Source organism: Hyla sarda, chromosome 1, assembly GCF_029499605.1.
Source record: "Hyla sarda isolate aHylSar1 chromosome 1, aHylSar1.hap1, whole genome shotgun sequence".
NCBI classification, from domain to species: Eukaryota; Metazoa; Chordata; class Amphibia; order Anura; family Hylidae; genus Hyla; species Hyla sarda.
In genome coordinates, this window is record NC_079189.1 from 380,860,099 (window position 1) to 380,875,492 (window position 15,394).

The following is a 15,394-nucleotide window of genomic DNA, read 5'->3' on the forward strand; positions in this document are numbered from 1 at the left end:
GAAATTAACAAATTGTAACTAGGTGTTAAGCCTTAAAAGGGTTATCCAGGAATAGAAAAACAAAGCTAAAGTGCCCTCAGGTTTGTGTGCGGTATTACAACTTTAATCCATTCACTTCAATGGAACTGAGCTGCAATACTACACACAGCCTGGTGCCGTTTTTGGAAGAAATCTGCCCTGTTTTTCTAATCCTGGATAACCAATTTAAAGGGGTTGTACCATCTTGCAAAGTTATTTCCTATCAACAGGATAATAGATAACTAGCTGATCATGGGAAGGCTGACCTCTGGGGCCCTTCATAATCTTGAGAGGAGGGACCTCAGTCTCCTATTAGAATAGAGTGGTGGGTTGTGCATTCATTCTCTATGGGAGCCTCGGAAACAGCTGAATACAGTGTTTGAATATTTCTGGCAGCTCCCATACAGAATAAATGGAACAACAGCAGGAATACACGACTCACAACTCCATTCTAATGGAAGACTACGGTCCTGGTTCTCGGGGATAACTTTACAAGATGGCACAACCCCTTTAACATTGGAAAGTCTTCCCAAGAAAGTGGTGGCTGTCAGAGCAGCATATGTGGTGTGTATATTAGAACCTCATGGGTTTGAAACAATAAATACTTAACGGTAACTGCTGTTATAAGTTTGCTATGTTTTTCCTCATTGTGTCATTTTTTTCTAAAGTGATAGCCAGACCCATAGACTGCGCCTTACTGACCCAAGAGATGCTATTGTATTGCTCCCATCTGCAAAGAAAAAATGGACTATGAGTCATTGTATTGTGCACATTCCATTTATCCGAATAATGCATACCTTGAATAAGAGCCAGTTGCTTTTTTCCTGTTATCCTAATAATATAAAACATATGCTCCAAGAAATAACCAGGAAAGAAGAAATAAATATGGAAATGATATAACATTTCTACCAGATGTTCTGACTTTTTAATAACATTTTTGAAGTTTTACCTTGGAGTTATAGATAAAAACGAATACAAAACAATCTTTGACAGGACATCAGCATTATAAGCATGTACTAGTGAATATCAAAACCAAATGAAATTTAATGTTTTGTAAATTCAAAGCACCTAAAATGTGAAAAAACAGATGCTCAGTGGAGCTGATCGGGAAGTTGCAATGGGAGTGCCTTTACCTGCCCCCTCGCTGTCCAATTGGCGCTTCAAAGCTGCAGAAAGCCATGGCACAGCATTGTACAGTGTGTGCAATCTGCAGATTTCATGTAATAGTCACTTAGGGAAAAGAAGTGTATAAAATGTAAAAAAAAAAAAAAAAGTTAATAAATCCTTCCACAATTTGAATCACCCTCCTTTTCCCATCTTTTTAATAAAATTAGGTAAAAAAAAAAAGAAACATTAACGTATTTGATGTCGCTGTGTGCGTAAATGAAATGTCCAAATTAAAGGGGTATTCCAGGCCAAAACTTTTTTTTATATATCAACTGGCTCCGGAAAGTTAAACAGATTTGTAAATTACTTCTATTAAAAAATCTTAATCCTTCCAATAGTTAGTAGCTTCTGAAGTTGAGTTTTTGTTTTCTGTCTAACTGCTCTCTGATGACTCACGTCCTGGGAAGTAATTTACAAATCTCTTTAACTTTCTGGAGCCAGTTGATTTGCTCTGTTTTTCTATTCCTGGATATCCCCTTTAATTAAACAGCATGGTCAATCGCGTACACATAAAAATTCTATAGTCCAGAATTGCGTATTGTGTGTTGTGCAAAAAAAAAAACCTGATGATCTTAAGTGGTTAAATGATAGACACTATAAGTTGGCTATTGATATACACATATCAATACATATTTCCCCCAAATAAAACATTGTAGGACCGACCAGTTGAAAAAAAAGTACCAGAAGATTTTGTCTTTTATCTTAGAATTTTTATAATGTCTTTAACCTGGAACATGAATGCTTTATCAATATAGATATTTGCAATGTCTGGGAAAAGTTATGCATGTTTATTTAATGCATGTTTATTTATTGTAATTTGTTAACAGAAAAACTAACAATGCTGATGTGGACATCTTTTTTGGAAGTAAAGGATGATCCTGTATTGTGTTTACAGATACACCATTATTATGTATTACACAATGTTTGTACCAACTCACTGTAACCTACTCATTGGCCCAGATTTGTTAATCTAAAATCCAAACTGTCCTTTTTTGCCCAATGGCAACCACCCATATTTTGGTAACAAGTTCTGGTAAAATGAAAGTTGAGCTGTGATTGGTTGTTATAGGCAAAACCAGGCAGTTTGGGTTTCAAGCAGAAATAAATAAATCTGGGCCAATGAATCTTTTAACATTTTTGCTACTTCCAATAACATTCTTATTTAGACTCCCCTACCTCAGTATACAGTATTTGTGGCAATTCCTTGATAATCTTCTTGTTCTCAAAAATGGTTCGCTTGCTTGTAGTTTCTCTTGAGCTTGACTTATACACAGAAGTTAAACTGATCAGGCAGAGGTGAAGTGTAAGGCACTAGATGTTTTAAACTGTTATGTTTTTATTAACTCAGTTACCATATACTGCCAGGAACATTCTAGAACATTTACATTATTGAGCCTTATTTATTTGCCCAATTTGCTGCAATTAAAATAATACATTTTGACTAATGTTCCGCCGCTTCACTGGGGCTGCTGGTGTTGGTCTCCCTTCCTCCGGTGTGGTCTTCTTCCTGCTCTTGGGACCTGACATGTTACACTGACTCAGCTAATCGGCAGCCACAGCGATTTCCTGCCTTCGTAGGTGAAAGGCTGAGGGGCGGTGTGATGTATCAATCCAGTGCACCAGGAAGAAGGCCAAGCCTAATACATTACACTGCCATCAGCCTATCACCAGCTGAAGTTGGACATCGATGTGGCCTACAATTAACTGAGCTGCACTGTTATGTGTCAACCCGAAAAGTAGGAAGAAGAGTGCCACGGAGAACAGGAGATAAATACAACCAGCAACAGGGAAGCGATGAAAGGTAAGTCAAAGTTTAAAAGTTTAGTGGCAGTCTGGGCATAATAGGCGAATGAACAGGATTTCAGTTCTCAATTTTCCTTTCCTGTATAACATACATTGCCTCTATTTACATTCCCTCTATTGCAAGATGTAAAGTAGTGACGTAATTACTTCTTGTTTTCATTGAGAGAAATCGGCTTCTCAGTGAAGTTCGAGACCTGATGGGCATCTGAGGCTCCTGGGCTTGGGTGCACCCTTTTTTACCCTCTATAGTAAGGCACCTGCTGCTACTGAGACTCTGGTCCGCTGATCTGCTACTGACTGGCTCTGCACGATGTAAAACTCACGTTCCAGAAGACAGGAACACCAGTAGATGTGGATCCGCTGGACCTGTGTGGGAGATGACTCGGACCGTACCAGGGAGCGGAGTCTAAGGTGCTGCTGGTTTTCACCAGAGCCCGCCGCAAAGCGGGATGGACTTGCTGCACCAGGCGGCACCCAGGTTGCTACCCCTGGCATGGCTCGACCACACAGGCGGCTGAGGAGATGCGAAGCACAGGAGGGATAAGGTAGCTCGTAGTCAGGATAGCAGAAGGTCAGGGCAGGCGGCACAGTAGCATAGTCAGGACATAGCAGGAGGTCAGTAAGCAGGCAGCAGAGGAGCAAGGTCACAGAGCAAAGGATCAGATAAATGGCAAGGCAACTCTCAGGAATGCTTTCTCTCAGGCACAAGGCAACAAAGATCCGGGAATTTATCAATGAGCCACAGGTGTACTACACTAATGGGAGCACTGGCCCTTTAAATCTTAAAGCTCCGGCGCGCGCGTCCTAGGGAACAGGGACACGCGTGCCGGAGCAGAGAGGCAGAGGCAGGGGCAGGAGAAGCACCCAGTGAGTGACGGACTGGGATTCCCATGCGGGCGCATCCTGCAATGTGAATCCCAGCCCGCCGACAGCAGCAGGTAACGGACCATGCGCTCATGGCCAGCGTGTGCGGCCGAAACGCATAACGTAACACACAATCTGCTGCACAGTACAGAATCATGTCGCCTCCAGAGACAGAGGATAGGAGAGAACAGGTAAAGAAAATGCATGTGATGTGTGACATCACCTACTATATGGAGGGGAAGATAAGTATGTGTTCAAAGATCAGGATGTTACACCAGTAAATAAACACCAGGAACATGGTCATGTGACTATATCTGTGATTGACCTACAGAGGCATAGCAACAGATGGTACATTAGAAAGTCAGTTATCCTACTGCATTTAAATGATTTATACAAGTTCTGAAGATTTAACTGGCCACTGGCATCGCTTTAACAAGGTTTCAAATGGTTGAACTTAAATTTACTGTATACTGTATCTATTTATCACTCCTAGAAGGAAAAGTGGAGCAGTTGCCCATATAAACCAGATTACTTCTTATGTTATTCAGTAGCCTTTTTAATAATAATAAAAAAAAAATAATCTGATTGGTTGCTATAGCCACATGCTCCACTTTTTCTCAGTACAAGTTTGAATAAATCCCCCCCTTAGTTTTTTACCTATTTTGTGGAATAGGTTATTAACAACTCCAAAGTCCATTTTGCAGATAATACAGCAAGATAATTACTTCTAAGGGAAAATATCTCCTTAAAGGGGTACTCTGGTGAAAAACATCTTATCCAAAGCATAGAGGATAATATGTCTGATCACGGGGGTCCCACCACCAGGGACCGCCCACGATCTCCGGCACGGCCTGAGCGAACTCCGCTCCATACCGGATGACTGGCGACTACAGCTGCCACGACCCCCTCATTCATGTCTATGGGAGGAGGCTTGACGGCTACGTAATAGCTGTCACGCCTCCTCCCATAGACATGAATGGAGGGGGCGTGGCATGATGTCACGAGCACGGAAGCTCCAAGCTTCGTCTTCCGACCGCCCCCACTGCCGGCCCGGAGATCGCGGTTGTCCCCAGCAACGGGACCTCCGTGATCAGACATCTTATCCCCTATCCTTTGGATAGGGAATAAGATGTTTTTCGCCAGACTCCACTTTTAATACAGTATCTACTGGAGAATGTCCTAACTTTTTGACTGTTGGATTATTTCATAAGATTGTGATAACATTTGAGTGGCTCAGTTTTCTTTTTAATGGGAATTAGCTCCAGGTCCATAAAATTTTTACTAGATATAATTCTCTAAAATTGATTGCTTTGTTTTAGCTAATTTCTTCTGATGCGTCAAAAAAAGCACAAGATATCTTTTCCTATTGGTATTTTGGCATATTTCTATGCTCTAAGACCTTGGAGGTAACTGTGTCTGCCACAAATAAATCAAGGCTTGTACTTGCTTTGAAGCAAATAGCAAGGATAATTAGTAAGGAGGAAGAATATTGGGAGACCTTGGACGAGTAACAAAAGAGGAATGATTATTAGAGAAAAGCACAAAAATAAAGGAGTATAGTTAAGTTTGTGGAATCTGCCCTTCCCTGACGCTTGTAATTCTTTCTTAATATCTTCATGCTGGAGAGTTGACCTTAAATGTCATTTTTCTTTTCTTTCTCTTCTTTTTTTTCATTAGGTCGGATAGCAGAGACAAAATGCCAAAACAAACTGCCTGGAAAGATCTTATGAAATCATTTCTTTTTGCAAATCCATAAAATCGCCTTGGAGTCCTTATCAATAGAGCGGCTCACAGTGAGAGTAGAAGTCGTTGAATTATGATGTGCTGGTTTTAATGAAATTCCTCTCCTGCTGAGATGTTCCCTGCAGACTTTCCATATTTCAGCATGGGAAAGGTTTGATGCTTTCCTGTTAGTGCCAAGAGTTAATTGAAAACATTTCAGGATAGCTTCAGGTTGGGGGCTAGAACTTTAATTCCCTCATTATTCTTAGACAATAATAGGGCAGCAATGCAATTATTAATAGAAGCGGCTGGATCCTCTTAAAGTGGCAATGTGTTTTGCTGAAAGGGTCTTTAAATACGCCACGCCTGCTATTAAACAATTAAGAAGACAATGAATAGAGGGTACATGACAAGTGCATCGTAGTCTTATTTCTCACCAGCTGATAGGAAACTGATCATGATACACTTTTAAGTAAAAGTTTAAAAGAAAAAAACACCTGTACATACATAAAATGATCTGCCATAACATAAGCCCCTTAAGGACACAGCCTATTTAAATTTTTAAATTTTAGTTTTTCCTCCTCGTCTTCTAAGCGCCATAACTTTTTCATTTTTCCTTCCACAGACCTATATGAGGGCTTGTTTTTTGCTATTTTGGTATTTGCTATTCACCCGTAGAGAGGTGTCTTAGTCACGGGATAATCAATGTTATTCCCTTCAACTGGCAGTGGTTTTAAAGGGGTACTCCTGTGGAAAACTTTTTTTTTTTTTAAATCAACTGGTGCCGGAAAATTAAACAGATTAGTAAATTACTTCTATTAAAAAATCTTAATCCTTCCAGTACTTTTTAGGGGCTGTATACTACAGAGGATATGCTTTTCTTTTTGGATTTCTCTTCTGTCATGACCACAGTGCTCTCTGCTGACCTCTGCTGTCCATTTGAGGAATTGTCCAAAATTGCTATGGGGATTTTCTCCTGCTCTGGACAGTTCCTAAAATGGACAGCAGAGGTCAGCAGAGAGCACTGTGGTCGTGAAACAAGAGAAATCCAAAAAGAAAAGCATTTCCTCTGTAGTATACAGCCCCTTAAAAGTACTGGAAAGATTAAGATTTTTTAATAGAAGTAATTTACAAATCTTTTTAACTTTCTGGCACCAGTTGATTTAAAAAAAAAATATTCACGGGAGTACCCCTTTAATGTTATGGTTGATTTAGTAAAAGGAGATATCCAGTGCTGAAAAACTTATCCCCAATCCTAAGGATAGGAGATAAGTTTCAGATTGCGGTGGGTCCGACCGCTGGGGCCCCCCACGATCTCCTGTACGGGGCCCCCGGCAGCCCGCAGGAAGGGGGCTTGTTGACCACCGCAAGAAGCGGCGGCTGACAGGCCCCCTCAATACAACTCTATGCCAGAGCTGGAGCGCTGCCTTCGGCAATCTCCGGCTCTGCCATAGCGCTGCATTGAGGCGGCGTGTCGGCCCCTGCTTTGCGCAGTGGTCGACACCCGCTATCTGGCCAGCGAGCTGGAGCCCCTTACAGGAGATCATGGGGGGGTCCCAGCAGTCGGACCCCCACGATCTGAAACATATCCCCTATCCTTAGGATGGGGATACGTTTTTCAGCACTGGACTACCCCTTTGCATTTTGTATGACATATTTTATAAATTATTTATTAATATTAATAAACATAATAATCCCAATTTTTGATTTATTTTTATATATAGCACCAACAATTTCCGCAGCACTTTACAATTTTGAGGTTAGAAACAAAGACAAGTATTATAGATCTTTAGAGAAAATTGTATAGATACAAAATGTATTGGGCAATATCTTGCCATACTTAGTACTACTAAATACTAATATTTTCTACTAAATATAATCCTGCTGTTAGGTATTGAGCTGTGAACTTAAACAGCCTTATAAAGGTTTCCAAAATGTCACAATACCTCCGCTGTGATAGTTATACTGTATAACATAAGCTGTAAAATGGATGCACGCATATCCATCGCCACTGCTGAGAATGGAAGAATGTCAGAGAATCTGGAAGAATAATTACAATTTTACAGCCACCAGTGGACAGTGAAAAAAAAAAAAAAAAAAAAAATATATATATATATATATATATATATATATATATATATATATATTAGAATAGAATTTCAACAAATATCTATGACCTTAGACTGCCCCGTATGAAAGAGAGGTAGACATAGGAGGAGGATGGGAGATCTCAAAGGCCAATACAGAATAGATTTTAACGGGTGCACCACATATTATTTTATTTATAAATTATAATGTAAGGCTTAAATCTTTGAAGCAAAAAGTGTTGGAGCTCAAGACACAACAGGGTGTGCGCATGTGACCTGTATGGTAGTGCACAGAGGCCACAGGCAATTTTTTTTCTTACCAATCCATATGAAATCTGACTGGAAAAATCCCTGTATGTCTTTGTTTGAAATCAGAGGCCTACAAATGTTTAGTAAGACCCCATACACATGTCTTGGCACTGTATTCACTAGAACACAGAGGCATGACCATGTTCATAAGCCCCAATGTTACAATATACTCTCTTCATTTATATAAATGATATGCCCTATGTTAAATGTCTTGGGTTTCAGGGGTTTCTGAGTTTATGTGGTGGAGTCAGTACACTTATTTGATCAGTCATGTTCTGGTAGATCATCTGTCAGATAACCAGACAACAGGATGTCTGTATGTAGATGATGCAGCTATATACCAAAATAATTTACAGCAGGAACTACAGAGGTTTAACAAAATAACTGGAACGTTTCTAATTTTACATAGTCAAGTGGAATTCTTCCTGACATACCTGTCATCTCCCAATATTTTTTTCTCCATCAGGTATCTTTTATCAAATTTAATAAACATTTTTACTTATACTGTTCTAAAAATCAGGTTATTTATTTTAGGGGTGTGATCTGTCAGACCTGAGTTACAAAAGGGAATGATTGTTGGTTGGTACCTGGTAGGGGCTTCTGTAATCCAAGTTGCTATGGTGATCAAGGTCTACTGGTTTCTCGACTACATTTCAGTATGCAAAGACAAGCAAAACATCTTCAGACAAAAGTAGTTGTGGTCGAAAGTTAAAGCTTGACACAAGAGGCAGGAAAACACTTTATCAAATTGTAGCCAAAAGACACAAACCTCAGAGTTACTACAAAGTTAAGTGTAAGTTGAAGGGGACCAGTATTAGTGAAAGAACATTAGGGTAAAGTTAGGGTACGGCACATTATGGAATCCTAGGTGAACATACTGTCTGGAGTGGATAGACCTGCACTGTCACAATTGATAGCAGATCCAGAGTCTAGAGTTTACGCAGCAGAGTTTTTTGCTGCAGAAATCCCCCCCCCCCAGTTCACAGAGCATGCCCAGAAAACATTCAAATCCATTTCAATGAATGGGTCTGCTCCAGACTATTGTGTCTATGTCCATGGGTCCTGCTGTAAAGCATATCTCTAAATGCCTAAAAATAGCTCAGGCAAGATGACAGCCCCAGAAACAATGTAAATAAATACAAAATAAAAATTATGATCGGAAATGATAATTGACTAGAAAAAAACATATAATGTTTGAATATTTGGCTCTGATCAATACAATAAACATGTAGACAACACATTTACTTGTATGCATGTATCATCAAAATAGGTGATAAGTATCTGACCAGGGGGGTTATGGAGGGCCTGATGCTGGTTCTCTCACTGGACATAAGAATGGAGGCCCTGTGGTTGAATACATTAGACATGAATGCTGCCATTCCACTAAACACTGTGGGCTCAATAACGTCAAGTACATCGCTACGTTATCTTCATCATTCTCCACCCACCAATGTTGATAAGATATGCCTCCACCCCATTTATCCAGCTATATTTTTGTTGTTATGGATGTGTGATGAAACTAATGTTTGCTGTGTCTAAAAAAAAAAAGATTTGGCCTCATCCACATGCGACTTGCCAAAAGTGTTCTTGTTCCATTTAATCTTAAAAAGAAACATTTCTGGAATACTGTGAACTTGATTAGCGTGCAAGAAGGAAAGAAGACAAATTCCATTTACATAGGTTATCCGAAGTTTGGATGCTGTGGGAGAATTACGCACAGAGCAACAGTGTAACTCTTACCCCCCAACCTAAATATGTATCATTACCTTCTTTATCATATGTTGCTCCTTAGTGCAGCAAGAGTGGGCAGGCTACAGCAGCAGCCCATAAGGATCGCATGCTAGAGTTCATATCATGCATTGCTGGCATTAACTTCAGGCAGTTCTCCCTTGTATTTCACTGTGGAAATTTCTTCTGCATGTTGAATGTACCCTATGGGTAAAATTACTCACAAGGGATTTATTGCAGAAATTCCTGTAACATTTAAATGGGCTTGCAGAAATCCATGGGCTTGCCGCCAAACCATTCCATTTAGATGAGCCGAACTGGTTTTCAATCACAGAAATTTCTATCACGTGAAGATTCCCTAAGCATAGGTAACAAACAATAGGTTTAGCTTTCAACGTCTGCTAAACCTAACACACAGGAAGCAAACACGCTGAACCCCAAGTAACAAATCTACAACAAAAAGATTATCGTAGCAATAATAAAGCTGTAACACTATGTCAGCTCCCCTAATTTACTTAAGTTTCAACCAATGCTAAAATATTACCGCACTAACAGGTCTATTCATATGTACAATATACTGCGCATATTTGAAGCTGTGTTCAGTCATTTAGTTTACACTGAAATCTGCAGCATAAAATCAGTAGCTTCAAATCCTGTGCATCAAATATGCACAGGATACTGTACGTTTGAATACACGCTAGGGGTACGGCCCCACGTACCGCTTACACAGCATATTTCGCGTTGCCCAAAATCTGCGCAGCAGGAAAAAACACTGTATTGACTTCAATGGGTAGGAAAATATGTAGCAAAATAGGACACGTGTGACCCTACCCTATAAGAGACATTGAGCGCTAAGAGGAGGGGGGTGGGTTAGAACAACCTCTACTCACCTCCAGGGCTCCCGCGATGCCTCCAGTGTCCTGCTCCAGTCCTCCCTAATCGCCTCCCTGAGTTTCAGCATGACGTTTAGGCCTGAGTGACGTTGGGGCCCAGAGTGTCATACTGCTGCTTAGATAAGCACTGGCCGCAGCGATGTCCCACCTTGGTCAGTAATTGAGTCCCTATGTCACTCCAAGGCCAAGTGTCACGCTGTTAGCAGCATTTCATAGTACTGAGACTTGTGGATACATTCTGTTTAACTGACATTCCATGTAGCTGCCAGTTTTGTTCTGTCTATGCTATACTTTTCAATAAAAGCCATTTGTGTTTTAGATTGTTTTCTCAGTGGATTCTTTACTTTGTTGGTGTGTTTACAAGTTTAGAGAAGAATCTTACTTTATTCGATAAAGGTTGGTAACTATGGCTATTCTTGTAGCCGTTATCTGTTAACATAAAGAGATAGAACGTCCTTTGGGACCAGAGTTTAGCTAACAAATACTAATACAAAATCATGACCTTAACTCCCTCATCATGACCTACTCCCTCATGAAAGGGGCCAAAAGGTTGTCTGATTTCAGACAATTCTTCAACACTTTTGGTATCAATTCCTAAATGGTTTGAAGATTTCTCCTTTATGTCACAGGGTATATACTCACTGAGTATGATAATCTGTCCTGAACATATGATAAATTAGAGGAGTTCTGTTGTGAAACATAACTTATCCCCTATTCAAAGGATAGTAGATAGGTAATAGATCGCGGGGGGTCCAACCGCTGGGACCCCCTGCGATCTCCAGAACGGGGCACTGGCAGTCTGCTGGAAGGGGGTGTGCCGATCCCACACATATCGGCAGCCAACATGCCCCATCCATGTATCTCATAGAGATACATTTAGGGGGCATGTCGGTGACGACTTCCTGCGGGGGTGAATGGCCACTTCCAGCAGACTGCCAGTGCCCCGTTCAGGAGATCGCAGGGATCCCAGTGGTCGGACCCCCTGCGATCTATTACCTATCCCCTATCCTTTGGGGAAAAAAACAACCAACTCTCCATTTTACTTAGAAAACCCGAAAAAGGGGTCGTGTCCATGACATTTTAAGAATCTCAGCATATTTAATAAGATTTCCACAGAAAATGTGGTGGATTTGAGCTCTGGAAACCCTCAAAGCTAAGAGCAGTTGTAAAAAAAAACTAAACGTAGGGAAAATTGCAAAAAAGTAGGGAAAAAATTGGTAAATACCGTGGAAAAATACCTGTTGGGAAAAAAACCCACAAAGAAAACTACACTCCACTCTTGATAAATCAAGGCCATTGTCTCACAGCTTCTATACGGACCCCTCTCCACTGATTTAAATTTTGGTTTCCTTAATGTGGACAGCCAGGAGTGTGTGCGCATCACTTACCTAGGAAAGAAATGTCACTAGGATACTCTGGGAGAAGAAGGCAAGCTGTCTAAGACACTGTGGTGCTCTGGGAAATTATTCGCTGGGAAATGTAAGGTCCTGCAAAAATTGGTCAGGAATGGTTTGAGGAGCATGACAAAGGCTATGTTCACATGGCAGAATTGCTGCATGGATTTACACATAGAAATGCAGATTTTGTGCGTAATTCGTGCAAAAATTAACTTATGCAATGAATTAAAATCATTTTTTTCCCCTGCTCTGAGTATTCACGCAGAATTCATGTGAAAATTCCGCAGAGATTCCAAATAGATGGGGAATTCCGGCAAAATTAATGGGGCCTCGGAATTCCACATCTATGCTGAATTTCTGACATCTGAACATAGAAGACTTCAAAGTTTTGACTTGGCCTTAATATGAGTACCTGCACATTGCAGTGAAAGTCCAGTCCATTGAGTCCACAGTTTACAGGACTTAAAGGGGTACTCCACTGGAAAACATTTTCTTTTAAATTAACTGGTGCCAGAAAGTTAAACAGATTTGTAAATGTCTTCTATTAAAAAAGCTTAATCCTTCCAGTACTCATCAGCTGCTGTATGATTCATGGGAAGATTTCTTCTTTTTGAATTTCCTTTCTGCCTGATCACAGTTCTCTCTGCTGACACCTCTGTCCATTTCAGGAACTGTCCAGAGCAGGATAGGTTTTCTATGGGGATTTGCTCCTACTCTGGACAGTTCCTAAAATGGACAGAGGTGTCAGCAGAGAGCACTGTGATCAGACAGAAAAGAAATTAAAAAAGAAAATAACTTCCTGTGGATCATACAGCAGCTGATAAGTACTGGAAGGATGAAGATTTTTTTTAATAGAAACAAATATGTTTAACATTCTGGCATCAGTTGATAATTTTTTTTCCCCAGTGGAGTACCCCTTTAAAGAATCTGCTACTAATATATTGGCACCAGATGATGCAAGATGGGCGTGACCAAGCGGAGAACCCGCGAAATGGGTCCACAAGCTAGGCCAAGCACATGCTTTCTTTCCTCCCTGACTCGAGCCTCTGATTTCCATGTACCTCTTAGAATAAACACACATCTTCTATGGCATAAAACCGGGTGAGTGCGTCTTTTGTACCCTCTTTGAATGTCTCAGATGATGCAAGATACCTTTAGAGATCTTGTGGTGTCCATACCTTAAAGGACATCTGTGGCAAAATACAACTTATCCCCTATGCACAGGATAGGGGATAAGTGTCTGATTGCAGTGGTCTGACCGATGGGACCCCCTCCCCCCCACCACGATCTCCCAAATAGGGACCCGTATTCCAGCTCTATGTGAGTGGCTAATGCGCATAGCGTCGACCTCTCTGAGGTCAATGGTACGCCCTCTCCCCATACAGTGCTATGGGAGAGGTGGGGAGGCACAAACACTGCCTCCCCGCCTCTCCCATAGAGATACATGGAGGTGTGTCGGCCGCGACGTCACCCTGTCTCCGGCACACCTCCTCCCCGGTTGGACCCCCTGCGATCAAACACTTATCCCCTATCCTGTGGATACGGGATACGTTGTATTTTGCTTAATACAGTGTGTCCGGGCCTGCTGGGAAGTGTAGTTTTGCAACAGTTGGAGGCACCCTGGTTGGGAAACAAAGCCTTAATAGGTAAGGGCACATGGTGGACCGTCACATAATTAGGCAAGTGGTTTTAATGGTATGGCTTATTGGTGTATGTAGTAAGGTAAATGATTGTACACTGTATGTCCATATCAATAAAGACTGTTGTGAACAATACCAGTATAAATAAACACAGTCCCCAAGAAGTTCCAGGGAAGAAAATTTATGAGTAACTATAAAAGAAATTTAGAGCCCCTGCAGTGTTGTGTCAAGTAAACCTTAAAGGGGTCATCCAGGAAAAATTTATATATATATATATATATATATATATATATATATATATATATATATATATATAAATCAACTGGCTCCAGAAAGTTAAACAGATTTGTAAATTACTTCTATTGAAAAATCTTAATCCTTTCAGTATTTATGAGCTGCTGAAGTTGAGTTGTTCTTTTCTGTCTAAGTGCTCTCTGATGGCACATATCTCGGGAACCGCCGAGTTTAGAAGCAAATCCCCATAGCAATCCTCTTCTACTCTGTGCAGTTCCTGAGACAAGCAGAGATGTCAGCAGAGAGCACTGTTGCCAGACGGAAAAGAACAACTCAACTTCAGCAGCTGATAATTATTGAAATGATTAAGATTTTTTAAAAGACGTAATTTACAAATCTGTTTAACTTTCTGGAGCCAGTTGATATATAAAAAAATTTTTTTTCCCTGGAATACCCCTTTTAACTATATAACCCTTTCAATCTGTACTGCAAATTTTTAGCACATTTTGCACGTATTTCTAGTTAGTATTAAATACATGCAGTTATGTGAAAATCAGAATAATCATCATGACTGTAAACTTCGGCATAGATTTCATACTTTCCCCCACAGTGAAACAACCAGTGTCTCACTGGGTTCCTTCTCAGCAGAAGCAAAGGATTGTAAAATGTAAGCTCGGAGCTTCTGCAGAGAGCAGTCTTTTCCCACATCCTTCCCTGCAGCTCCTCACTAAGAGGTGTCAGCACAGCTGAAAGAATGAAGTGGCCCACACATTGTTTGCCTCAACTATTATATACTTTACATTTCCATGACAAAAGTGCCACTCGACTTCTCACCGCTTAATGCAGCTTGAGGGTTCTTGTCCTCCTTTAATAAAACATTGTTGAAATCATTTATTTCGAGCCCCTGGTTACTACTGGGAGAATGGCCATCTTTGTGCCAATATATAGTGTATACAGTTCACTATTTTGTACTAGATCATTTTTTAGGGAGAGACACTGTCTAAATAGTGTCCTGGGAAGGATTTATGCAAAGAACGCTTCAATCCTATTCAATTACAGTGTACCCCTAAATCACCTCCTGGGGGGCAGGGTAATACCTCTAACCTTTAGGAATGTGCATGAACCCATCGGCAAATGCCTTGATATTATAATGCTTTGTAGACAATACTGTAACAATACTGTCCCCACTGGGCATTAATATGGTGGATGGGAACCCCCTTATATATACCAGAATAGTAACTCTAAGGGTGCGTTCACACTGAGGAATTGGAGAGGAATCCTCGCGTAAAAATTCCGCCGCGGAATAAAAAAAAATTTTCACCCGGAATTAACACGGATTTAGAACTGTTTTTTTTTTTTTTTTTTTGCTGGACTACAACCACCAATTGGAATTTCCCTTTTTATTTTATTTTTTGCACGCAATTTCTGTGCAGATTCCGCGCGAAAACAATTTCAAGTGGAAAGATTTTTACCATTGACTTCAATGGACTTCTGCTCGCGTATTCTGCAAGAACAATGAACATGTTCTTTCT

At 40.6% G+C, this 15,394-nt stretch overlaps 1 protein-coding gene across 1 annotated transcript in view; it reads left to right on the forward strand.

Annotated features, from left to right (window-relative positions):
- Positions 1–2,786: 2,786 nt before the first annotated feature.
- Positions 2,787–15,394, forward strand: part of LOC130362304 (uncharacterized) — a 101,475-nt gene continuing 88,867 nt past the window's right edge. The window contains exons 1-2 of the mRNA XM_056566592.1: positions 2,787–2,986; positions 10,911–10,987. Coding sequence (XP_056422567.1) covers positions 2,787–2,986; positions 10,911–10,987 — 277 coding nt within the window. The remainder of the gene's footprint in view (positions 2,987–10,910; positions 10,988–15,394) is intronic.